Source organism: Prionailurus viverrinus, chromosome D4 (genome assembly GCF_022837055.1).
Source record: "Prionailurus viverrinus isolate Anna chromosome D4, UM_Priviv_1.0, whole genome shotgun sequence".
Classification (NCBI taxonomy): Eukaryota; Metazoa; Chordata; class Mammalia; order Carnivora; family Felidae; genus Prionailurus; species Prionailurus viverrinus.
Window position 1 is genome coordinate 94,009,104 of NC_062573.1, and position 24,320 is coordinate 94,033,423.

Here is a 24,320-nt window from a genome sequence, read left to right on the forward strand (position 1 = left end):
CCCCACTGTAAGGGGCTCTGTTTGGGAGAGCAGAGCGAGCCAGGCCTCCACACACGGAATTTGGAACGGAGTGATTTCCGCAGAGGCAGTTTGATGCCTGGTGGGGTGAGGCTGCCGCTTCCCATGGAGGCCAGCAGAGGCCAGCAGGGGGCAGGGAACCTCTGTGGGTGGCTCGGGTGGCTCCTCCCCAGCCTCAGTCTCCCCACTTGCCAACGGGAGGCGCAGGCGGAGAGATGGCCATGTCTGTGGTTCGCATAGAGGGTGCACCCTAAGCTGAATGGCAGGCTTTGGGGGGAACCACAGCTACCTGCCCCTTCCCAGCTCCTTCTTTACAGTGGGGGGGGTGGGTGGGGGGGGGGGGGTGGGGGGGTGGGGGGCACGGTCCCCCACCCACCCCACCGTACATCCTGAGGACGCTTCCTTTTCCCTGCTAGGTCAGGGCAGGAAGTCACTGGCAGGCCTTTCCCACAAGCCACTGCCAGGGGGAGGGCAGCTTCCTGCCTCCACATGCCATCCAACCCCACCTGGGGCAGGGGCGAATCCTGTCCCCTGCCCCAGGGGCTCAGCCTGTTGGAGGCCCCGTCAGCACCACCAGCTTCTCCGCTCCTTTCCCCCACACGCAGCCTGCCACGGGGGCTGCCCTGACTGCCCCATTGTCAGTACCCACCTCTGCCCTTGCGGCCACCAACCACCTGTCAGAGAGAACCCGGTGTCACAGACCAAGCCCTGCCACACCCCAGACGCCTCTGCAGCCTGAAAATGAAATCCCAGGGTCTTTAAGATGGGATATCTCTGACACCCCCCCCCCCCCCCGGAGCCAGGTGTCAGATTTCGGCACCCCTACCCTCCACCCGCCTCGGTCAGGGAAGGCGCTCCAATCCCATGCTGTTCATCTGGCAGTGGCTAAGGGAAGCTGGGAGGCGCGGGCAGAGCGGTGTGGGGGAGGGTCTCTCAAGCACAGGGAGCTCAGAGGCCTTGAGGAGGAGCGGCCCGATTCCTTCAGGACAAGGAGGCCTGTGTGGCAGGGGTGAAACGGCGGGGGGTGGGGGCAGAGAGACAAAGAGTCAGCACATGCCATTCTCGTTGTGCCTTTACTGGCGGCTGCCCTCCCTAGAGTGGGCCGCGGGTGGGAGAGGCCAGCGAACTGGTGTGCTTGTGTGGTGTCCCCAGGCCTGGCACAGGTCTGCACACCGGGGCTCCGGCACCGTGGAGGGCGAGGGTGATGTGCCCGCAGGACCCGGGCCAGCAGTCCATTACAGAGGAGGTCGGGGGGGGGGCACGGTCTTTCCCCCCACAGACTGCAGGAGGGCATGCCCCCCAGGCCCAGCGCCCTGCCTCTGGCCTTCTCCCCCTCCCCGCCGCCGTGTCTGGCACAGCCTCGATTCGCCCGGCATGTCACCAAGGTGGGGAGGGAGGTCCTCAGAGGTCGTGGGAGCCTGTGTCTGTGATCAATTAGCAACACACCCCCCCACTAACTCCCTGCTCTCAACCTTCCCCGCCAAACGCTCACCCCAGTGCTCACCAGCCTCCTCCAGACTTGCCCAGCTTGCCCAGATCGTCCCCCTCCTCCCACACCCCTGCTTTCTAGCCTCTGACCCCAGCCTCCATGTTACCCTCACGGCTGCGCATCAGGGCCGGATGCCCGGTGGTTTGATTTCAACATCCAGCCTTCCACCCACACCGCCAGCGCCCGGCCGCCCCCCTCTGCCTCCTCCTGCGGCCAGGGCTCAGGCCTGGAACCAGCCCTTGAGGTCCCGGTAGACCCGGTCTCGCGGCAGGCGGGGGTAGTGGGTGCAGATGGCACAGAAGCGCTCTCGCCAGTCCCCAAACAGCCGCACGCGGAGCCGGTCCCGCCAGGCAAAGTAGCGCCGATAGCGGCTCTCGTTCATGCCCACCAGGAACGAGGCCAGCTCTCGGGCCGTGCCGAAGTCGTCCACGTGCACGAAGGCGTCGGCGGGCGCGAAGGCCTCGTAGGTGGCCCTCGGGGGCCCCAGCACCACGGGGACGGTGCCGGCGGCCAGAGCGTTGCGCCAGAACTTCTCGGTGATGTAGTCTCGGTGCTGCGAGTTCTCGAAAGCCAGGTAGAAGAGGTACGGGGCCACGGTGGGCAGCAGGCAGCTGGCACAGAGCGGCCGCCCGCTGGCGCGGCCGAACACGTCCACCCGCAGATGGGGCGCCAGCTGCCGGTACAGCTGCACGCGCCGCTGCCGCTCCTGGAGGTTGCTGACCACCCAGGCTGCCGTCCCGCTCTTGGCCGGCAGCGGCGGGGCGGGCCCCGCGTGAGGCTCCAGCTGGCCGTAGGGCACGAAGATGTCCGAGTCCCGCCGGTAGCTAAGCACCCAGTTGAAGATGCCGCCCAGGCGCCCGAGGCCGCGGGTGTGGCTGGGCGACTCCATGGAGGCCCACACCCAGGGCTGCCCCCGCGGCCGCTCGGCCAGGGGCAGGCGGGCCCGCCGGCTCTGCAGCTCGCGGTGGTGAAACACCACGACGTCCGCGCTGGCCAGCAGGCTGCGGTTGGTGCTCAGGCGGCAGCGGGCCACCCCGTAAGGGACGCAGGTGTCGCTGGACAGCTCCGGGGGCTGGTCGGCGAAGGGCCAGTGCCAGACGAGGACGGTGAGCGTGGGCGGCGCCGCGGGGACCCTCGCGGGGGCCCACCCGAGCTGCCACAGGAGCCACAGGGTGGAGAGCAGGGCGGCTCCGGCCAGCATCCCCAGATGCCCGACGCCTCTGAGCGGGGCCGCATCCTACAGGGGACACGCGGGGGGAGAGCGGCTGTCTTCCCGGGGCGCCCCGCGGGCCCCTTCCTCCCGGCCCAGGTCTCCCGGGGGACCACGCACTCACCAGCATGGCTCATCCACAGCACCCGCTTGCAGCCACCCGAGGATCTCAAATCACAGCAGCCGCTAGGCAGAGGCGCCCTGAAATCACAGCTGCGCCCCCGCACCCGGCCCCACCTGGAAGCGATCTCCTTTCATCTGCCCAAGATGACAGAAACCAGGGTATCTTCCTGCTCCCGCTCCGCCCCGGCCCCCGCCCTGGGGGTGACCTTTGGCAACAGCCACCATCCTGGTTCACCCGCCTGCCCGCCCGCCCGCTGGCTTTCTCCTCCGAGCCTCTGGCTGTGGGGGAGGGGGGCTAGGTGGTTCTAGGAGGGGCGCCATCCAGAGCCCACACCAGGCCCCGCTCCCCTGCTGAAGGGGCCTGGGGCCAGCGGGGGAGGGGCCGTCCTGGGCCGCTGGGGGGGCCCCCTTCCCAGAAGAGCGCCCCGCTGGCAAGGACCCAGTCACTGCCCACCACCCAGGCCCGGAAAGCAGGGCGCACTTCCCTGGGAGGCCCCTCCTGCGGTAGCATCACCCACTTCCCCTGCCAACGCCTGCCCGCTCTGCCACTCCCAGACCCCCACAAAGACCTGCTGTGCTCAGCGCCCTGCCAGGAGCCTGAGCCTTCGGCCACAGCTTCTCACGGCGCTGCCCCGCCCCTCCTCACCCCTGCCGCCTCTAGCACGCCTGCCTCGCCACAGAACCCAGGTTCCCAGGGAGGGGGACTGCCCTGGGGTCCCGGGAGCGTCCACACCAGGCCACAGCACGTGCCCTTTCCATCCACACCAGGCCACAGCACGTGCCTAGAAAGGGCAGGCGCCAGCCTGGGCCTGGCCCCAGGGTGGGCTGCAGGGCCACGTGCCTTCTTTCCTCACCCAAGGACACAGGTCCACGGAAGTCCCAGGGTCCCGGCCAGCCTGGAGTATGGGCAGGGGCCTGCCCTTGGGGGCTCCAGGCCTCTTCCTCCGGGCCCCACAGCCCAGGATGGGGGTGGGGACAGGGAGGGGGCTTTCCAGGGTGGAAAGGGAAGGAGTCGCTGTGTCCCTGACGCTGGCAGGTAGGGGGCCGGCGCCTGCTCCAGGAAAAGGAAGGCAGAAGTCCAGAGGCCCTCTCCACCCCCACCGCTGCCCTCCGGCCAGCTCTGGGGGCCCGGGCCTGGAGGTCAAGTTCCTTCCCCTTCTTCTCCAGTTCCTCTGAGCGGGAGACACGGCAAACCAGCGAGGCCGGCCTCCCCTGAGCTCTGGCCCCCTCCCCGTGCTCAGCTCAGCCAGCGCCCGTCTGCCTCCTTCACCCTGGCTGGACCCTCCCGTGGTCCCCGACGTGCCAGGGCAAGGACTGGCCCTCGCGCTCAGCTTCTGGAGGCCTCAGGCCGGTCCCGCTCTTGAGTCTGCGGGATGGCTGTGGTGGAAGGAAGGCCAAACAGGAACTGTTGGCTGGGTCTGCTGCCCCACCCCATTCTGGGGACCTTGCAGAGCCCGCTGTCCCCATCCTTTTTCACTTTGTGGCACCTGAAGCTGCTGGCCTCTCCCAGCCCCCGCCCCCCCCAGTGAGGACCAGACTGCTGTCAGGGTGGAGCCGGGAGCTGGCGTGAGATCCACGGAGGAGACAGAGGCGGTGCAGGAGAGGGGGCAGCGTGGCACCCGTGGGGCTCCCCTGCCGCTGCATAACCTCCGAGCTGCAGCGGGGCTTTGCGCAACGTGGAAGGAGGGGAGGGAGGCTATGGGGTCTGGCGGCGACCATCTGGCAGCCCGTGGCGTGGGTGCCGCAGCCAGGCCTGACTCCCCGCCGGTGGTCACCAGGGCCTGCCCGGAGCCCCCCCCCCCCCCCCCGCCGACGTTTAGGGGGATGCCCCGGGTGGCGCTGAGCCTTTGGCCCCACCCTGGCATCTCTTCACTGACGGGGGTACCACAGAGCAGCCACACCCCGGCCTCAGCCCACCTCTCCTTGCGGCAGGCACCCAGCAGGTGGGCAGGGGGACAGGTGGGCAGGGGCCGATCCCACAGCAGCCAGCTAGGACCTGGCTTCTGGCTGCTGGCACCCGTGCCCTTCCTGTTTGCACGGCCAGGCTGGCCAAGGCGCTCACCGCAGGCCTCACCCACACCCACGGCCCGCTGCCTTTCTGGGTGGATTGAAAGGACCCTCCCTGCCCTCCGCCGCAGGTCCACTGCTCCCCAGTCACACACCTGCCAGCTCGGGTTGGCGGCCCCCTGTCATGAAAACCTGCTGGCTGGGAAATGGGGCCCTGAGGTTTGGCCTAGAAACAGGTCAGAATGAGACGCTCTCAGGGGAAAGTCAAGAAGGTGAGAAAGCGTGAGTCAAAGGGAAAGCGGGGGCCTCATCCTGCCGCCTCACCCCAGGCCCTGTGACTCTCTGGGACGCAGGCGGGCACCCAACTCCATCTCTGCAGCCCGTGAGCATCTTGGGAGCAGGAGCGTACCGTGGCTCCCCCGGCTGAGCCCTCGGGGCTGCTTCGGGGCCGGCCTCCTTGTGGGCACCCACTGAAGGAACCACAGATGGGGGTGGGGGGCCCTGCCCCAGACGGAGGGCGGGCCACTGGCCACCTCCCCCTTGCAGACAGCGGCCGGGCAGCAGCACCTAGGGCGGTGGAGGGCTGGACCAGCGTTAGCTCCAGCCTGGGGGGCTGCCTCAGGGAAGGGGGGGGGGCCACAGCCTAGCTGCCTGCCGGCCAAGGGTTATCCCGAGCAGGGCAGAGTCCATGCCTGTGCCCAGAAGGCCCCCTGGTGGCCGTGCTCCAAAGCCACCTGCTCCCGCAGGGGAGGGAGCAAGGGCAGCACACACTTCATTGTCAAAGGCAAGATGATGCTGGGGGTTCAGGGCAGCCTTTGGAAGGCGGGTGCAGAGAGTGGCAGGTAGCCAAGGAGCCCCCAGGCTGGGGGTGCAGCACGAGGGCTGTGCCGGGAGCCAGTTGCCGCGGGAGACAACTCTGATCTCGAGCTGCAGAGGCCACGTGGACCAGCCACAGGGCACACAGGCCGGGAGCACGTTCACTTCCTCATCCAAGACCAGCGCCAGATGCCCATGCACTGCGTTTGCCTCGTCTCTTTCTGTTCTGCACGAAACCCGGGGTGGGGGTGCAGCTGGGGGACTGGGATCCGGAACCAGCCCAGCCAGCCACCCAGGGGGACAGGGAAGTGTGTCTGAACTGCAGGAGGAAGGCGTCGCCTCCTGGGGTCTGCACATAGCAAGTGCCCACTTCATAGGGTCTTGGCTAAGGGACCACCCCACGTCCTGTGCCAAATGTGATCTTACACTCTTGCAGGGTAAGGGTCTGGCAGAGGTGGGGGTATCCCCCAACAGATGGGTGTCACCTCGGAGTCTCTGCTGGGCTGTGAGAACGTCACCTTTCGTCACCTACGCTCAAGGAGAATGTCAAGCTGGGGAAGGTTGGTAAAGAGCTAAAGCAGGAGGGCTCTGCACAGGGTCGGGCCAGAGGGCAGAGATGGGATCAGCCTCTTGTGCCAAGAAGGTTGTTCGTGGTCAGGGGCCCTGGGACGGCAACAGGCACAGTGGCGGGGATACGAGGCTACAGGTGGTATGGAGGAAGGTAATGGGCCCCTCGCCCAGGATCGGGGTCTCCAAAGTCCCTGTGGAGACAGAGCTTTCCTGGGCCCTGAGCCCCCACCCCAGGGCAGCCCACTGTATCCTGGGCCTGTGGGGAAAAAGGGTGGCTGGAGTCTAGGCAAAAGCAGGGACTGGCCCTGCCTGAGGTCGCCTGAGGCCAGTGGAAGGCCTGAACCAGGTAGGGAGCGGGCTGCTGAGCTGCTTCGGGCCTATGCCAAGGGAGACCCAACTGCCTGGAGGACCCCAGCCCCTGCCCTTGCTTCCCTGGCCCAGACATACCGGTTCCTGTCTCACTGCAGCTGCCCAGGAAGAAGGACCCTCCTGTCTGAGGCCCTGGGGAGCAGGCAGCAAGGACGCTGGGGACAGAAGCTAGCAAAGCCCTGGTGGCCACTCCTGCCCAGGTCAGGCCACAGGAAGCGGGAAAGGCAAGGGTCCCGACACCGGGCCTGACCCCAGAGCTCAAGGGGAACCTCCTGGCCCTCAGTATGTAGGAGCCAGCCAGCAATGCAGACCGCCTGGGCCTTCCTGAGAGAGGCTGGGACCCTCCACGCCTTTCCCTCCGTGGCTATCTCCCCTGAAGGCGCAGAGTAAGCAACAGTGAACATGCGATCGTCACCCTGCCCTCACCCACACAGGTTCCCAGCTCCCCGCACCTGCCTCCTTCCATCTCCCACACCAGTGCACAGAAGGAAAACTGAGGCTCCCAGCTGCGGGCCAGCCCAAGGCCACAGCCCAGGAGCCAGGGTGGGGGGAAAGGACTTCCCAGCCTTGTGGGCACTAGCCCCAGAGACAGACGTTTTTAGGACAGGCCGCGTGCTCCGAGCAGGGGCAACCTCATTTCCCCCAGCCCAGCCCACCGGTCTCTCCTCAGGAACCCGGCCGTCTCCCTCTCTCAGGGTCGCCCCTGAAGTTCAGAATTCTCAGGGTGCCTGGGTGGCTCAACGTGACTTTGACTCAGGTCAGGACCTCACGGTTCGTGAGTTGGGCCCCACGTTTGGCTCTGAGCTGACAGCACGGAGCCTGCTGGGGATTCTCTCTCTCCTTCTCTGCCCTTCCTCCGCTCGCTCTCGCTCTCTCTCTCTCTCTCTCTCAAAATACACGAGTAAACATTAAAAAAGAAATTCAGATTCCTCTCTTGAGCCCAACCCTCTCCCCCCGGCCCCCAGCCTCAGTGGGGCAGACGGGTCCAATCCCTGCACCCTGTCCGCGTCTGCAGTAGGCCCTCCTGTTCCCTGAAACCCCTCCACACCTCTGATGACACAGCGCGGTCCCCCTCACCCCCGCTCTGAACCTTCACCTGAAGGCCACTCTCCCCTCCACCGGCATCCTTGCTCCCGGGTGGGTGGCTGGTGTGGGCCAAGACCCAGTTCCTGACACTCAGGGCCCCGGCCACCTCTCCCCCCCTCACCTGCTCCACCCTGGTCTGCGTGCAGCCCGCGGCCCTCAGGTCCCTCTGCCTGCCGTGCCCACGTGCTGCAGGGGCCCAGGTGTCTCTGTGGTCCCTGTAACAAACCCACACTCAGCGCCTGCTTCTTCCCCGCCTTCTGGCCCAGGTGGGCAACTGCAGAATGGCATTCGGGTGCCCACTGCCAGGTGTGCGTGGGCGCCCACTTCCCCCGCTCCCCTGCCCTTTTTAGCATACACGGAACGGGCTCTTTTAGGGGGTGGTACCAACTCCAGACCCGCCTGGCCCCACATTTCACCCCTCCCTCCCCAACCTGAGAGAGAAATTTCAGTAGGGGTGAGGCCCACGGGGGAAACCGGATAAGGGTGGTCCTCCGTGTTGGTGGAAAAATAAAGCCTCTCTTCCCCAGCAGGGGGCAGAGATGCCCCTCCCCCACCCTCGGAGCGTGGGAGGAGCCCCAGGTCCCCACTGCGCCCCCATCCCCCGCAGCCCCAGATGGTGGGACGGAGGCCGGTCTCCAGCACACGCCAAGATGGTGGGTTTGAAATGTATTTTAATGGTTTTGTCTCCAGGGTGCCTCATCCGCGCCTGGTCTTTAGGGGGTTCGCCCCATCCCCTCATTTGCGGTTCCCACTCCAGAGGGCAGGTGCAAGGGGAACGTGGTCCCTGGCAGGCGGGGGCTGAGTCTGCTCAATGAGGGGTTCCCGCCCTGGTGCCCTGGCCCAGCCACAAGCACGCCCACCTTCCACACGGTCTCTGTAGGGGGAAACTCCAAGCCCTGCCCCTCCCCACCCGTGGGCCGAGCGGTCCGGGAGCCGGTGGGCGGCGGCCTTCGGGTCACTGCGGCAGGGGCACGGCCAGCGACGACTGATCGAACAGCGGGTTCCGGACCTCCATTTCTCCGGTCTGTGAAGGCCAGTGTCAGGCTCGGGGTGCACGGGGGAGCGGCCCAGGAGGCAGTAAGTGGCCCCCCACACCCCCGGCCCCAGCACTTACGGGGGCCAGGCCGGGGCATTCGTACACCGTGAAGTCGCCGTCTTCGTTCTCCTCGTCGGACGACAACGACTCCAGTTCCTTGGGCGGCTCTTTATGCCTGGGTGGGGGGCAGGACGGCTCGGTCCTCCCACACCCTCCAGCGCCGGTGGCCCGGGCTGCAAGGGGGGCCTCAGAGCGTCTGGCCCCAGAGCCCAAGGGCAGGGGCGGCGGGGCTGGGGGGTTGGGGGGGGTGCGGGGGGAGGAGGGGGGGGGGGCGAGCCGCAGCCGGCAGGGCCGCGCCGGGTAGGTTGGCTGGTATGGGGACCGGCAGACCGGGTGGGGCCTCTCACCGCTCCAGGCACCGCATCTGCTGCCTCTGGTGCTGGTAGTGGTACATCTCGGCGCTGTGCGCTAGCCTCTGGTCGCCCGGCTGTGCAGGGGGAGGGCAGGGAGGTCAGGCCGCGGCGGGGAGGGGCCGGGCCAGGGCGGTGGGGCAGCGGGGCGGGGCCACGCACCGAGATCCCGGGCGTCGCTGGGGAGCACGGCGCCTGCGGGGACGCGTAGTCGGCCTTCTGAGTCAGGCGGAGGTCTCGCTGCAGCCTGCGGGGAGTGGAGCCTGAGACCCGCGGGGTCGCCGCCCGCGGTCCCCAGTCCGCCCGGCCCGCCCCGCGCTCACCTGCACCAGCAGAGAGCGGCCACGGCGAGAGCAGCCGCGCCGGCTACCGAGCACGCCACGACGAGCACTGCGGAGAGGGGGCGCGGTGAGGACGGCCTTCTGGGCGGGACCCTGCCTCCGGCCCACCCCACCGCGACCTACAGACCCGCAGACCTACCGAGGGCGAGGCCGTCACCGCGCCCGCCCCGGGGCTCCAAGGGAGACATGTGCACCGGCCCAGACGACACAGGGGAGCCCAAGGATGTGTGGACCGTGGGTGCCGGGGCTCCCCGAGTGGAGGGGAGGCCCAGGTTGGGGCCCTGGCGACGCTCTGAGAGCCCCAGGGTGGCGGCTGCAGAGAGAAGGCAGGGTACGGTTAGAGCACAGGACCAGCCTGGGGGGCCAAAAGTGGTGGGGAGACGCAGGGGGACCGGCCGGGGCTCACCGGGCTCCAGGTGCTGCTGTCCGCCTTCAAGCTGGGGCTGGGCCGTGAGCCTGGAGTGCCGGGGCTCCTGCCGGGCCAGCTCCTGGGCCAGGAAGTCAATCTCGTCTTCCAGTCTCGTCCTGGGCAGGTTCTCCCCTGGGGGGGTGGGGGGTGGGGGGAGGAGCCATCAGATGGAGAGGCTCCTAGCCCATCCCTGGCAACGCCAGCTGCAGGCGGCCCTCCAGAGAAGGTGAGGCCGGTCCGGGAAGCAGACTCCAGGCCTAGGCCTCCTTCTCCCTCCAGGCTCCTCCCAGGGGCCGGTGGTGGCCAGAGGACCAGGTACCAGCTTGCCAGCCCCGGCCATCCTGAGTTGCCATGGTGACAGCCGAAGGCAGTCCACAGGAGCGGCAGCTTTCCCAGGAAAGTGGGGGTGGGGGCAAGGGAGCGGAGGAGTTAGGGGAACGTGCAGAGGCTAGGAGGAGAAGGGTTAGGGTGCTCCTCGCCCTACCTGTTACCCCTTCTCTACCAAGACAGGCAGTGGCTCCTCAAGAAGAGGGGAGAGGCCCCATTCTGTCCCCCCCTCCCCAGGTCATCAGTAGGAACTGAGGGCAGCTCTCTGAGTGGGGCTGGTGTCTCGGCTCCTCCTCCCCGTCCCTGCCGTGGGCTCCACAGCTCAGACAGAGGCTCCAGGCCGACACTCTGCACAGCATCGAAAGAGCAGGACGCCTGCCTCCTTCTAGAAGCAAGCCTGTACATCTCATTCCCCTGCCTCCCCTACAGCCAGGAAGGTCCTCCTGCCCCACCAGACTTCAGCTCCCCCGGCATCCCTCTGTAATCCCCTTCACACCTGAAGTCACTCAGCATCTGGCTGGCTGTCCAGACATCCTGGGCTCAGATCGGTCGGTAAGCCACATGGATGGCACAGGGTGAGTGAGCCACGGAGAAAGAGGTCACCCTGGGCGAGGAGCCGGGGCAGCCCAGGGGATAGGACTTGGGGAGCTCTAGCCCCCTTCTCTCCTGGAGTCACCCCAGCATTTCACACCACACACCCTTTGTCCCGGTAGGGGCTAACTGCCCCAGGCCTCGGCACACTGCCAGGCTCTGGGCTGGGGCTATCTGGAAAGATCACCAGGCTACTCGGAGACAGAAGAGTCTCCGGCACCTGACAAAGCTCAAGGGACCTAGGAGCCGAGGTTGAGTGGCGAATGTGTCAGGACAGGGGAGGGGGGAGGACATCCTTCTCTCCCATACCCACAGGCCGGCGCATCCTGGGTACACAGAGCCCTTCCTGATCTTCCTGGAAGGGCTGAAGGCAGGGCCCACAGACGTGCGCGCCCGGGGGGCACCGTGCCCGCCTCTTCAGGGCGCAGTCCAGGCTCCCAGGACAGACAGCGGCATCTAGGAAGGAAGCAGAGCCGGGTCACCGCCCTGCTTGGCTCAGCCCCTGCACAGAGACAGTACCGCCCTGGCCACTCCTCCCCCACTGAGCTGACCCATTGGCCTGGCTCCGGCCATTGTTCTGGGCAGGCCCTTCCTCCCAACAGCCAGAAACCAGGACCAGGAAGACAAGCAGTCCCAACATTTTGCTGGAACTTCCCTGCCCCACCCACTCCCCAGAGTCCACTTGGGAGGCCTGAGCCAGCCCTGTAAGGAAGCCCTCCCTCACTGGCTGCAACAGCGCTCCTGGCCAGGGCCGTGCAGCCCTCCGGGTCCTGCCTGCAGTTGCCACGTGCCCGGAACAAGCCCTGGACCTTCCATCCAGACTGGGAGCCCCGGAAGGTGGGGCCCAGGTCCGTCTCTGACAGGGACAGCGTAGGATGCTGGCCGCCCACCTCTCCCACCACGTCAGGACTGTCCTGCAAGTCCCAGCATGCCATCCCCCAGCCCCAGAGCAGAGCCGGAAGACAGCCCAGAACAAGGGAAGACAGCCCTTCCTCCAGCGTCTGACCTCTGGCCTGTCACCAGAGCACAGAGAAGCTGCTGGGTTGGGGAGCTCTAGAATAGGGTCAGCAAATCTGACTTGCTTGAAATACGGAAGCCAGGCCAGGCTCACTCTTGCAGCCACGCTGCCCGGGACCGGGGAGTCCTGTATTCGCAGCTAGTAGGCCTCCACGCCCGTTTCCCTTCTCAGATGCAGGAGAGTTGCCTCGAAACGAGGGAATCTCCCAAGGCCTGGGACGCTGGCCCCAGGTATGAGCAGCAGAGCCAGAGGACCCCGGAAGATACCCAGCGGGCCCATCAATTCTGGTTGGGGAGGCTGGGATGGGGCATCTCTGGAGGACTAGGACTACTCCTCTCTACCTGGCCCCCCCTCCCCCTCCACACACACACATATACTGCAGGAGGACCATTAGAGCCCAAGGTATGTGAGGGATCAGGGACTCCCCGGCCCTGTCCTTCTCCAGACCTTGGCTGGCCTGACTTGGTTTCCTTGGTAACCTGATACTCCCAGCCTCCTGTCTGTAGGCAGGAAGTCCCAGCAGTCCTTGCGGCAAGCAGGCAGACTCCCATCCCGGGGACCCCATCCTGCACTACCTCCGGTCAGCAGGCACCGGTATCAGAAAGCCGGCCTGGGGCGTGGGCTAGTTAAACGTTAAGCCTGTGTCAGCCCATCAGTCTGGACCCCACCCACCAGCTGGGTGCCCAAGAAGCCAGACAGTCCCTGCTCCTGGTGCTGAGAACCCAGAGTGCACTAGGCCAGGCGTAGAGGCCCAAAGCGCAAAGCTGGTGCCAGGGTCTGGGTTGCAGAGGCCTCCCTCCACTCCCAGTCCTCCAGCCTAGAAAGACATGGCTGCTGCTTCGCTAATCCTGGGAAAGTCTCCCCCGCCTCGGGTGCAGGACGAGGCCCCAGGGACAGTCCCCAGTCCCGCCTCGGGCGCAGGATGAGGTCCCAGGAACAGCGGCAGCTGGAGACTGGCTGGCACCACATCCCACATCTGTGAGAGCATAAGGCTGATCAGCAGCCGGGACAGCAACTGCCCAGCCGAGGGGCTCAGCACAGAGGCTGCATTTCCTCGGGAGGCCCCACCCTTCGTGCTCTAGTGTCAGCTTCTCAGCAGGCAGCCTTCAGGATCCCTGGCCAGCCGTGCCCCAGCCCCCTGTCCAGGGGTGCTATGCCCAAGAGGCCTCTGGAGGCCTCCCACAGAACCACACGGCCCAGGTTGGCACCCCAGCTGTACCACCTACCAGTCACTTAACTTCTTTGTACCTGGTTTCTCACCTGTAAAATGGGCTAAGAATAGCACCTCTCCTGTGCTGCTGCCAGGAGAAGTGAATGAATGTGTGAGCACAGTCTCCCAGTTCAGCCCTGGAGTGGGGGTGCATTTTGGATCCTGGGTTCCCGCAGACCTTCGGACCTGGAGCCTCACTGCCCATCTCCCAGGACGCTGGGCTCCTCAGGCTCTGCGGAGCATGCCTTGGGGGGTGCCCTTCAGCCCCTAGCGCATAAGGGGGCCCTCCAGGGCAGGAGCTGAGGGAGGAAGCTCCAGACTGGTAGCCCTCCTGCCCCACTGAGGCCAGAACAAGCCCCTAAGCCTGGGACAACTCAGACTCCCCCACCCCAGCAAGGTAAGGTTCGTCCCCACCGCCACGGGGACAGGCAGTCCCCAGGACGGACACCAGCAGCAAGGCCGGCAGGCACCCGGAGCCAGGCCCGGACACGCGGAGGCCGAGAAGGGCACACACACAGACGCGCACAGGACAGACTCCCAGCGGCGGGCCCACCCGGAGAGAACCCTCCTCAGACACAGGCGCGCACACACACACACACACACACACACACACACACACACAGAACAAGCCCACGGATCCAGAGACAAAGGCCAGACGCGCGTGAACTTCGGGTTCGCCGCCAGGAACCCAGGAAAAGGGCCATCCGGGGGAGCCCTTCGGCGGCCCCTAGGGCGCCGCGCCCTCCGGGCCCAGCCTGTTTACCCATCCCGGGCGAGGCGGGGCCTGCGGCCGGGCGAGGGCGGCGGCGCCGCGCAGCCGAGCGCTCCCCGGCCCCCGGGCGACCCGCGGCCTGCGCTGGACGCGCTGGCTCACCCGGGCGGCCGGCGGAGGCACCGCGCAGGGCCGCGCCGAGGACGAGGCCGGAGAGCAGCAGCCGCAGCAGCCGCAGGTGTCGCGGGGAGGGCGGAGGGACCGGCGTCGCCATCCTTCAGCGCCGCCGCCGGGGCAGCATGGCACCGCGCGGCCCGGGGCTCGGCGCGGGCTGCGGGCGCCGCGTCCGGGAGGCGGAGGAGCCGGAGCAGGAGGAGGGAGCGGAGGCGGAGACGGAGGAGGAAAGGAGGCGGAAAAGAGGCGGCGGCGGCGGCGCTGACGCTGCGGCAAAGGATCCGGGATCCAGGCGCGGCGGCGGGAGGCGCTCGGGGAGTGCGCCTGCGCGCTCCACCTGCGGGGGCGGGCCGGCGCCTCCAGGTTGCGCCCCCTCCCCCTTCCTCTAGTTCCGATTCCACCTCCTCGCTCGGGGCCTCGGGGCGCCCCGACTTCTGTGGCCTCTGCAGCCGGGGGCCTTCTCTGTCCTCCACAAACCCGTCTAGGCCTGGGGTGGGCTTCCGCGGGACACACTTCCCTCGGGTCCCCTCTCTGTCGTCAATTCCCACCCAACCTCCGCCCCGCTGGAGCGAGGCACCTGCCTTGGGCCTGGAGGCGCGAGCCCCAGGAACACAGGGACACCAGGCGCACACGGGTGGACAGGTGCGTCCGCACCTGGGCCCTCAGGGACACACGGACAGCAGCAGACCCTCGCAGAACCAGGCGGGTGCTGGTGACAGCTCGGGGGAATGGGGCGGCTGCTCTTAGTGAGGCCGCCAGGGGGCAAGAGCGACCTGGAGCGGCTGGGAGCTGTCCACGGTCCCTAGGTGACAGCCTTTAGCTCCCTGAGGCCTCACGGCAGCACGCACCTATGGATGCACACCCTTACAGCGCACCGGTTGCCTCCAGAGAGCACAGCCACCCCTGCCACCTGGAAACCTCCCTCCGGCTCACCTTGCCGAGAGAACAGGGGTGAGCCTCCACACCCGATGCGTCTTCTCAGCCCTTTGTGTCACAATCCCAAAGGTAGGGCTGGCTGCCCTCGGGCTCGTGAAATGGCTCAAAACCCCAGAGCAAGCGCTGCCCTCATGCGCTGCAATGACCAGACAGAAACGGTGTCTGCACTCACTTTCTAGAAAGGTTGGGGGCAGGGAGACATAGGCAAGACCATGCCTTCCCATGCTGGGGAAAAATTAAAAAATTAAATTAACAGGGGCGCCTGGGTGGCTCAGTCGGTTAAGCGTCCGACTTCAGCTCAGGTCACGATCTCGCCGTCTGTGAGTTCAACCCCGCGTCCGGCTCTGGGCTGACGGCTCAGAGCCTGGAGCCTGCTTCCGGTTCTGTGTCTCCCTCTCTGTCTCTGCCCCTCCCCCGTTCATGCTCTGTCTCTCTCTGTCTCAAAAATAAATAAACGTTAAAAAAATTTTTTTTTAATAAAAAAAAATTAAAAAAAATTAAATTAACAAACAGTGCAACAGTGCTTGGGGGAGGAGGTTGCAGGAGCGGCAGGTGGGGGCACCTGGTGCTTCTTGGGGGTGCGGAAGACCACACCCAGGCAGGAAGGGAGCCGCGTCCCAGTGTGGTGGCCCCCGGGCTTTACAGCCCAGCCTCTTCATGGGATTCGTCTCTCTAAGCAATGGGCCCCGAGGCCCTCCTGGTCCTGATCACAACAGCCCCCAACACCGCTTCCTGCCGAGGGTCTGTCCACCGCCCCCCTCACTCTTCCAGCACTGACTGCAGCCAGAGAGCTGCCTTGCCCACTATTTCCACCACCTCCACGCTCCCCGCCCTCACCCCCACCCCCAGGCCAATTCCAGGCCAGGGCCCAGCTCCAATCTTGCTTGGGTCACTGATGCAGATCTGGAGGTGCCGCAGGGGCACTGCTGGCCGGAGAAGACTCAGGGGACACGGGGTCTGTGTTGGCTCGGCCACCCCACAGCTACTCCAGGCCACGCACTGGGAGCAGGGGACCAGGGTTCCCTCACCGCTCCGGTCCGGGCCCAGAGAAGAAGGAAGGAGAAGGAGCCCGGGGCCACCCTGGGGACCAGCAGCAGGCCTTCCTGGCCAACATAGCTGTGGGGAGGGAGGGAGGGCAGGCAGCAGCAAGGAGGCCCCACCCTAGGAACATTCCGCTGCTCTAGGAAGAAGCTTTTATTACAAAATTGTCACAAGGAAGCGCTGCGTTCCCAGCCTGTGGGCTCTGACCGCCCCGATGCGGACCCAGACTCCCGAGGGCGGGGTGGGGGTCCCTAGACACCCAGTCCTGAAGTCACCCGCCCAGGGCTCCGGGGAGGTCTGAATCCCCCACCCCCAGGAAGTGGGGGGGGGGGCGCGGGGAGGAGCAGGAGACCTTGGAGGCTGGAGAAGGCTGCAGCAGGCAGGCAGGGGCCGGAGGTGGCTCCCTTCGCCCACCCCGGTCCCCCGTGGGCCCGGCCCCCAGTCTCGGCCGGAGCAGCGTTGGGGGCGGAGGCGTCACGGGTGGGACGGGAGCCGGGACCCGGCCCGCCGCTAGATGGCGCTCGACGCGCCGGCCGAGCGCGCCTGGCGCAGCAGCAGGACCACGGCGGCCAGAAGCATGGCGGCGAAGAGCAGGAGAAGCGCGACCCAGGACCTGAAGTCTGTGCCCTTGCGCAGCTCCGGCGGCTCGGCGGGGATCAGGTTGGTCAGGTTGAGCATGTAGCCGAGCGCCCAGCCGACCGCGGTGTCCCCGGCCTGCGGGCGAGGGGCACGGCCTCAGCCTCCGCGCGGCCCGGGGGTCCCCCACCCCGACCCCCGCCGGCTCCTACCTTGCTCTGGAAGGTCACCCCTCCGAAGGCGCGCTCGTCGAAGCCGTAGCCGCGGCTCAGCAGCTGCTGCACGAACATGGCCCCCGCGCAGTAGTCGGGCAGGCGGGCCCGCTGCCCTGGAGCCTTAGCCTGCAGCTGGGACGCGCGGGGGAGACTGTCGGGCAGGTCGCCACCTGGAGGTCCCGGCCCACGAGGAGCGGTGGCCGGCGGTGTGCCGCACCCCTCCCCCCAACACACACCCACGGGCAGTGAGGGGCCAGAGGGGCCACCTCCTCCCCCCCTCCCCCCAGGGCAGGACTGTGCCCTCCAGGAAGGACAGTGTGACTTGTGGATGGATGGCCGTGGACACCCCTGCCCCGGAGGTGGGCCCCCCGGGGCACAGCAGGGATGACCACCCAGGGCGCAGCAGGCTGGCAGCGACCTTAGCCCGTGGTCAGGGCAACAGGAGAAGCTCCAGACCCTCCGCATGGACCTTGGGCTGGCCTTTTGTCCCCCGCTTCCCCGCCCCCCCTAAGTCTGCCCGCGACTAGACCCAGAGAAGACAGGACGGGGCCTCGGTCACCACCAGAGCCCACAGACACTGTGTTTCTCCCGGGGTCTGGCAGACACCTGACACTCCGCCTGAGCAAGCGCTCCCGTCTTCCTTTACTTGGTAACAGCGTCTAACCGGGGGCAGACCCCAGGAGCCTAGGTGTTGTCTTCAAAGTGTGGCTTCCCCACCCCTAAACTCCGCCGGTCCTTCCCGCTGCAACCAGTCCCCACCCCATCTCCCTCTGTGCGCCCTGCTGCCACGGGCCTTTGCTATTCGCTCTGTCCTCCGGATCTCGGTTCTAGGGTCGGGCCTCAGGGAGGCATGATGCCAGCTGACCGGGGCCTCCTGTGCAACCCCGGGGAAGGCGGGAGTAGGCCTCACCTGACTCCATGTCTGGTTGCAGACGGCGACTACGGCTGTCTCCAGCTGCTGCAGGGTTGCCACGGGAAGCCCCATCACAGACCTTAGGAAGTCCACGGTGTAGAAGAAAGCAGAGAAGGCCTGCAAGGGGGGTACAGTCTCCCCATGAGCAGGCCCCACACGCCACAGGGCACCCGCCCCACTCCCACCCCCTGGACTCACCATGAAGTTCCCAGCCACTGGGGGCTGGAAGATGCCATTAAAGGAACATCGGGAGAAGCGGCAGGAGGAGAAATTGAAGAGTCCTAAGATGAGGCCACGGCAGAGCGCAGGGTCGCTGCTCCCTGCCAGGCTGACCCGGGTGCTGCTGTTCAAGGTCTGGGGCCGCTGGGCCACGGTACACGGAGACTCATACACGTCCTGAAGCAGCACTTGGGTAGAATAGCCCCTCGGCCAGCAAGGGTGGAAGCCGTGGGTCTAGGGGAATGTAGGGCTGTGATAGGCATCACTCTTCCTCCAGAGTCTGCCCGCTACCCCTTGCCCAGGGCCTTTGGAAAGCCTCCCCAGAGGGCCTGCCTGTTGAGTCTCTCATAAGTCCCGCTTGGGCAACATCGCTTTCTGCACTCAGGAGCAATCTATGGCTTCCCTTTATCTGCTGGACAAAATCCAGGCCTTTGGAGACCTGGCCCTGGCCCCCCTTTCCCCCAGTCAGGCACTCGCCAGACCCCCCCCCCCCCCCCCACCACCACCACTTGGCTTTTCCCCAGGAAGGATCCCTTCGCATCTATCCTGCCAGCTGATTACAACCCAGCTTTGGTTCCTGTTGCCGGAGGAGCCCTCCTCGGTCCAGGCTCTGCTCTGAACCCTCAGCTCCCATCTCTTCTCACCCCCCTCCCTCCAGGAGGGCACAGTGGTGCAGGCGGGCCAGGGGTGGTGGGGCACCTGGAGTGCACCAGCCAGCAGCCTCCGGAGGACCTGGTCACGGCCATAGCAGAGGAAGCTGTGGGTGTAGACGCAGTAGTGCTGGCCATAGAGCCGCAGCCGGACCTCATTGGCTGGATCCTCGGCTGGGCTGGCCGTCTCGAAGGTGATCTGTGTGGAGGCGCCCCCCAGGTCCATGGCCCCCAGCGTCCCCTTCCTTGGCCGGAACCACCGGCCCACCCAGCCATACTGTGGGGAGCGGAGGGTGGGGGTCAGCTGGTGGGTGGGTGCCACGCCCCCTGGCTCGCTGGGCTGACCGTCAGGCCCACCTTGATGAAGTTCTCCAGCAGGTAGTTGGCCGTCACCCAACCGAACACCCCCTCGTCCTGGCCCGAGAGGATGTGGGCACCACGGAAATCGAAGGGATACCGGGTCAGCGTCCGGGTCACAGCCGCGAGCACATTGGCCGAGGCCTCGGGACTGGTCAGGCTGTAACACAGGGAGGACTCTGAGGGCCATCCTCGCCAGGGAGCCAAGATCCTGCTGCTGGGGTGCACCGTGTGTGGCCGGTCGGCCGCGTGGGTCCCCGCTCAGGGCCGCTGCTGAGGGTGTGTGGGGCCCACCCTATGCTGAGGCTCTTGTGGAGACCAGGAAGGCCAAGGGCACACTCACTTGAGCAGGCGCATGCCTGCTGTGGCTCCCAGGTAGAGGGGCGTGTGCACATGGCTCTCCTTGGGCACCTCCTGAAGCGCCTGGTCCAGGCATTCAACGAGACTCTGGCCAGCCCTGGAAGGGTCGTCTGCGTAGCTGGAGATGCCCCCTCCTGGAGGGGGACAGGGAGATGGGCCCAAGCCTGACAGCCAGCCCCTGGAAGAGCCATGGGCCAGGAGGGCCGGGGACCTTGGGCTCCCAAGCCCGGTGGCAGCTTGGACACACCTTCCCAGTTTAAGCCCTCAGAGACAAAAGGGCCTACCTGCCTTTGGGCCACCCAGTCTCTGAGGCTGCTGCCCGCCCATGGGTGTGGGCCCAGGTGCCAGGATAAAGCACTAGGCATTGTCAATCTGGCCTAGCCTCCCAAGGGGCCTGCCTGGGTGTGCCAGTCTTGGGCCAGGCAAAGCCCAAACCTCCCAGTCACTGCCTGAGGCTTACTTTCTAGAATGAACTGCCTGTAGCCTCTCCCAGGCCCAAGGTCCCAGCCTCTTTTGGAGGCTCCTGCAGCTCCCCCCTGGAGCAGGCCCCAGTGGCATCGAGCCAAGGCGCCTGACTTCAGAGGCTAAGGCCAGAGAGGGCGCCTGAGGCCCTACAGTGAGTGGAGCCGGTGTCCAGGCGCAGGGGGCCTTACCGTGTACATTACAGGAGCTGTGCTGGCCCACGATGCCTGTGTCATTCTCCTTGTCTGCAGGCCACTTGTAGATGAACATGGACGTGTGCGAAGAGCCCGCGTCCAGGACAATGCCGTACTGGGAATGGGGGTGAGGGTGGGGACCTGAGGCCACGCCCCTTGGCTCCCCGGGTCTCCCCCCACCCCCACCCTGTGGCAAGGTTGGAACCTCCAGAATGAAGTACTGGGGTTCAGGCGGCAGGGACGACCACAGAGACACGGCTTGGTAGGGGAGAGAATGGGGGCAGGGGTAGACAGCCAGGAGCCTTTTCTCCTCTGACTGCAGGAACTTTCCTGGCAAGGGCAAGCTGAAGGGTTGTGTCAGTGTCAGAAAAGTCCCGGGACCACCCTCGGAAACGCCCTAGGGACGTGAGGTCCCCAGGTTGCAGTAGAGAAACCCAGTTGCAGGAACACCTGCACCCACGCTTTCTCCACGTCTGTGTCCCTACCTCTCTGACCTCAGCCCAGCCTCAGGATGTGGAAGCATGCCTGGAGACACCCCCTCCCTGAGCCTCAAGGCCAGCACCTCTGAGCTGGGTCCTGCAGAGCTGAGAGGGGCCACGTGGGCCTTCCTTGCAGTTCCAAGGGCCAGGCTGCCAGCACTGAGAGCCCCACTGGAGCCCGTGCCCTCTTGAGCAGGGGAAAGGGGCCTCTCCAGGCCTATTCCCCAACCCGGGAACAGCAGCATCAGCGGGCTAACCAGCACCCCAGCCTCAGCACCCCCCAAGCTGTGGCCCTTGGCTACAGAGCGCCCACTCCTGCGACCTCCCATCCTGGGCTGCTGGGGCTTGGAGCACCCACATGCCCCCAGCAAAGCTCTCTTCCTACCAGTCCAATAAAGGGTCAAGGGAGCCGGCAGGACTGCAGGAGCCTGGCGGGAGCAGATCTGGCCTAGCCCACCCCAACGCCTCTAGGACCAGCCGGGCCTGTCCTCCCACCGGGCGCCCCTCAAGGGCAGACCCCGCACTGTCAGGGCCACCGGCTGGGTGGGGAGGGGTCCCTACGCTCTGACGCCTGCCGCACCCCATCTGACCGAACCCTGAGGGTATGCATCCCTGGGGCGCAGCACAGGGCTGGGGGCGGCGGGTCCAGCCGCAGCCTGGGGCGTCCTGGGGCTGCATCTGGGGAGCGGAGAGACAGCTTCTCGGCCGCGTCCCTGACAGGCTACGCGACGGGCACCGCGAGCGGGGAGTTCCCGGGACTCCACCCCCCGCCCGGCCAGGAGCGCAGCGCAGCGCGGGTGGGGGTCCCCGGCTGCCGCGGGAGCGCAGCCTGGCCCTGCTCGGGTCCAAGCCTCCCAGCCGGGGCCCGCAACTCCGCGGACTGCGCCGGATGCCCGAGCGTGCACCTTGAGGGCGGGCAGCTCCCAGACGTCTCGAGTGGGGACGCACAGCAGTAGGAGCCCGGCGAGGCCCGCCGCGGCCAGCAGCAACGGCGGCAGCAGCGACAGCACCTTCCCAGCCATGGGCGGGCGCGCGGGCGCACCAGGCGTTGTCGAAGGGGCGGCAGGGAGCTGGGGGCCCGGGGCCCGGGGCCCGGGGGTAGGCGCCCAGGGCGGGGCGCGGACAGAGGCCACGGCTGGCCACGCCCACTGGCGGACCAGGACCGCCCACTGACTGGACGCCCCGCCCACCGCCCGCCCGCCCCGCGAGCGCAGGTGGGAGAAGTGTCGGCTGAATCACCCGCGCCGCCCCTCCCAGCGCCCCCGGTCGCGGCTATCGAGCACCTCCTGCTTCCTGTCCGCCCAGTTCCGACACTCGTCCCCTCTGCCGCGTCCCCCTGACCCCTCGTGCTGGCTACCAGGGTCGGCCTGTGGGCACTGGGGGATTCCCCCCACCTCCCCTGGGCAGGACCTAGAGAAACCCCAGCCCTCTCCAGGAGAGTCTAGGCAGGAGGCCTGGCCTGGAAGGGTGGGCTGGGCTGGCTCTCAGGCAGCCTCGTTCAGAGGGCCAGGCTGCCGGAGTGGCCAGCTTTTCTCCGGCCTGATCCTGACGGAAGGAGCCACCACTAGCGACAGGAGCTGCACCGGTCCCGGCTGGGGTCCTGGCGTACTCTCCATGAAATCAAGGGCCAGCCAGCCAATGGTGCTGACCCAGCTGTAGGCCACAGGGCAGGTAGCTGCAAATGTACAGTCAGGCCCTGGGGACATCAGAGTGACCCAGTCTGGGCCTGCCCTCAAGGTGCTGAGGGCTCAAAGCTGGGCAGCCAAGCAACATGAAGCCAGACCTATCCCACACACAGCCCTAGTGCCAAGGTGACAGGTGAGGACACACCTAGAGAAAGGGGCAGGGTGGTCACGCTTACAGTGAACTGAGAGACCAGAACCCAAGCTCATATGGACCAGTGCCAGTCTCCTGGCTCAGGGGCTGGCCCATCGCTGACAGCCCCTCTGCCTGGAGAGTGGGGTGCCCAGAAGCCTGGACTGGGGAGGGCAGGGGGTGGGGAGCAGGAGGAGGGTCCTCTGTGCACCGGGCAAGGAGATAAGGGAGAAGATCTCCCAGCCCTGGTTGTCTGCCAACAGGTCCCTGGATGCTGACTGGGATAGGGAAGCGCTCAGCCAGCCCTAGACCTCAGCTCTGCCCTTAATCCCCTGAAACGTCTGGCCTCTGTGCTTTAACTCCCCAGGCACCCTGTGAGCCAGCCTAGCCAAGCATCACCCCTTTCCCTGGCCGGGAGCCACCCCCACTCGGGGCCTTAGGCAAAACAGGAATTCCGGCACCAAGAATCCCAGCCATGTAACAGCAGGGAGGCATGTGGCAAGACCACCCCGAGCGCCAGTGACTGGGGGCAGGGAGGTGGTGGCCAAAGGGTGGCCTTTGATGGGGACAGGGTCTGGGCAGCACCCGAGCTGGCTGGAACCAGCAGGAACAATTGGGCTGGGATGCTGCCCAGGCTGAGGGGCTGGTGTCACTGGCCTACTGAAGGAGCTTTTCTTTCAGCTCTGGACCCCGACAGCAGAAAGGGTGGGAATCCCGGAGATGGTTCAGCCTGCTCGCAACCCCGTCTGGCTGGGCCCCAGCAGAGTCTCCGGGTGTGGCCAGCACAGGGCTCTGGCTCTGCGGGCACCCCCCTGCCCCTCCCTCTAGGCCTTTCTTCCACAGGGAGAGCCCAGAGGAGGGAGAGGCCTGCAGATTAAGTTGAAAAGAAAGAGACAAAGGCGGCCCACAGGGAGCCCAGCGCAAGAAAGGGCAGCCGGGTCGCTGCCTACAGGCCCGCCCACCCTGTGCTGGCCCCCCTCCCGGCCCCCACACCTCACCGCACTGAGCCCAAGCAGGGTTCCCTGATGCTCTGGTTGGTCCTCGGACGGAGACCCACCAGCCGGGAGAGGATGGGGCCAGGGTAGTGGAGGCCTGGATGCGGGAGGGCTCATGGCCCAGGGCCCAGATTAGTCCCGGAAGAGAAGGAAAGCAGGCAGGGAGCAGGGGGCAGCCAGGACGAAGCCTGAGAGTGAGTTCTCTCTGAGACAGAACCGGGGCCGCAACCTCCCTCCTTGGTGCAGAGACGTCCTTCCTGAGTGGGAGGTGGGCTGGGGGGCACGAAAGGGGGCTCCTGGCAGGAAGTCACCATGGGAGGGGCCTCTGGGAACCTAGGGGTGACTGGGGGCGGGGGGGAGGAGGGCTCCAGATGTGCTACATGTGGCCTGGCCCTGGGTCCTGGCAGAGAAATGCCTTTGCAGAGAGGTGCAGCCGGAGGGATCCAGACCTCCCAGGTCGCGGACCCTTGCTGAGGCCCACGGACATCTTGGCGATGCCTGCCTCAGTCTCCCCGTTGGGAGGCGCCGTGTCTTATGGCTGAAAGCTCTTAACCGGTAAAGGCCCTTCACTCTGTTCACCCGAAAAATAAGACAGTCTATTTGACTAGCAAAAACTGGTGTATTTGGGGATGACAGAATCGCAGTTGGGCATTTACAAACTCCAGCAAAACTACAGGCAGAGATCTGACAAAGAAAGGAGAGGATGCTATTTTACGGAGGAGACGGAGGAAGGGGTTATTCTGAGCCCACGTCCACTGGAGAAAAGCGAGAGTTCAGAGTGACGGCCACTGGCGGGTCTCAGGGGGTGGGTTTCCCATAGGAGAGGTAGTGCGCATCTTTCCCTGGTGGGGCCTGTAAGTGATGATTCTTCCTGTGATTGGCCTTTAGGGCTCTGGCTCCCCCTTCCAGCCACATCCAGAGTCCACTTTGGTGACCCTTCCCTTCATTCACGTTCACAACTCACTGCTCCCTTTCTTCACGTGCTCATTCAGTCATTCAGCAAACACTTGTGCACCAGGATCCGTGCATGCACAGTGAGCTAGGGGTGCTCCTGAACCGCACGGTGTGGGCACAGGGGAGGCCCACCCACCGCCGGTCCTGAGGAGAGCGGATCTACCAAAGGGACCCCGGGAAGGGGAAAAGGCTGTGGCGCCTTGTGAGGCACAGCAGACACACAGGAGAGCAGGTGGGG

At 66.2% G+C, this 24,320-nt stretch overlaps 3 protein-coding genes across 4 annotated transcripts; all 3 read right to left on the reverse strand.

Moving 5' to 3' along the window:
* Positions 1-1,077: 1,077 nt before the first annotated feature.
* On the reverse strand, positions 1,078-4,757 carry FUT7 (fucosyltransferase 7). The gene is made up of 3 exons (XM_047828909.1): positions 3,695-4,757; positions 2,842-2,975; positions 1,078-2,744 (listed from the first exon to the last, which is right to left on the reverse strand). Exons 2-3 carry the CDS (start codon positions 2,845-2,847, stop codon positions 1,728-1,730), a joined length of 1,023 nt encoding a protein of 340 aa, XP_047684865.1. The 5' UTR covers positions 2,848-2,975; positions 3,695-4,757; the 3' UTR covers positions 1,078-1,727.
* Positions 4,758-8,342: 3,585 nt separating this feature from the next.
* Positions 8,343-14,209, reverse strand: NPDC1 (neural proliferation, differentiation and control 1). The gene is made up of 9 exons (XM_047831278.1): positions 13,905-14,209; positions 11,112-11,258; positions 9,882-10,016; positions 9,615-9,788; positions 9,458-9,524; positions 9,297-9,381; positions 9,132-9,211; positions 8,803-8,899; positions 8,343-8,712 (listed from the first exon to the last, which is right to left on the reverse strand). Exons 1-9 carry the CDS (start codon positions 14,014-14,016, stop codon positions 8,644-8,646), a joined length of 966 nt encoding a protein of 321 aa, XP_047687234.1. The 5' UTR covers positions 14,017-14,209; the 3' UTR covers positions 8,343-8,643.
* A 1,884-nt stretch (positions 14,210-16,093) lies between these two features.
* Positions 16,094-21,368, reverse strand: ENTPD2 (ectonucleoside triphosphate diphosphohydrolase 2). Of its 2 annotated transcripts, XM_047828922.1 has the most exons (9): positions 21,224-21,368; positions 19,837-19,954; positions 19,167-19,317; positions 18,824-18,983; positions 18,516-18,743; positions 17,796-18,050; positions 17,595-17,714; positions 16,682-16,816; positions 16,094-16,607 (listed from the first exon to the last, which is right to left on the reverse strand). In XM_047828922.1, exons 1-9 carry the CDS (start codon positions 21,338-21,340, stop codon positions 16,404-16,406), a joined length of 1,488 nt encoding a protein of 495 aa, XP_047684878.1. In that variant the 5' UTR covers positions 21,341-21,368; the 3' UTR covers positions 16,094-16,403. The 2 variants fall into 2 exon arrangements, with proteins under 2 accessions (XP_047684878.1, XP_047684879.1); XM_047828923.1 differs by lacking the exon at positions 18,516-18,743.
* Between the last annotated feature and the right edge of the window lie 2,952 nt (positions 21,369-24,320).

What these genes read in the sequence shown, in the direction of transcription:
- NPDC1 (XM_047831278.1), bottom strand. Translation starts at nt 14,016, where the DNA reads ATGGCGACGCCGGTCCCTCCGCCCTCCCCGCGACACCTGCGGCTGCTG. An exon ending in ACAGCAGCACCTGGAGCCCG is followed by an intron (nt 9,789 to 9,881) that starts GTGAGCCCCGGC and finishes TTCTCTCTGCAG; the next exon opens with CCGCCACCCTGGGGCTCTCA. An exon ending in GCCGCTCTCTGCTGGTGCAG is followed by an intron (nt 9,382 to 9,457) that starts GTGAGCGCGGGG and finishes CACTCCCCGCAG; the next exon opens with GCTGCAGCGAGACCTCCGCC.
- ENTPD2 (XM_047828922.1), bottom strand. Translation starts at nt 21,340, where the DNA reads ATGGCTGGGAAGGTGCTGTCGCTGCTGCCGCCGTTGCTGCTGGCCGCG. An exon ending in TGCTGGAGAACTTCATCAAG is followed by an intron (nt 18,744 to 18,823) that starts GTGGGCCTGACG and finishes CGCTCCCCACAG; the next exon opens with TATGGCTGGGTGGGCCGGTG. An exon ending in GCAACCAGACATGGAGTCAG is followed by an intron (nt 16,817 to 17,594) that starts GTGAGGCCTACT and finishes CGCGCGTCCCAG; the next exon opens with CTGCAGGCTAAGGCTCCAGG.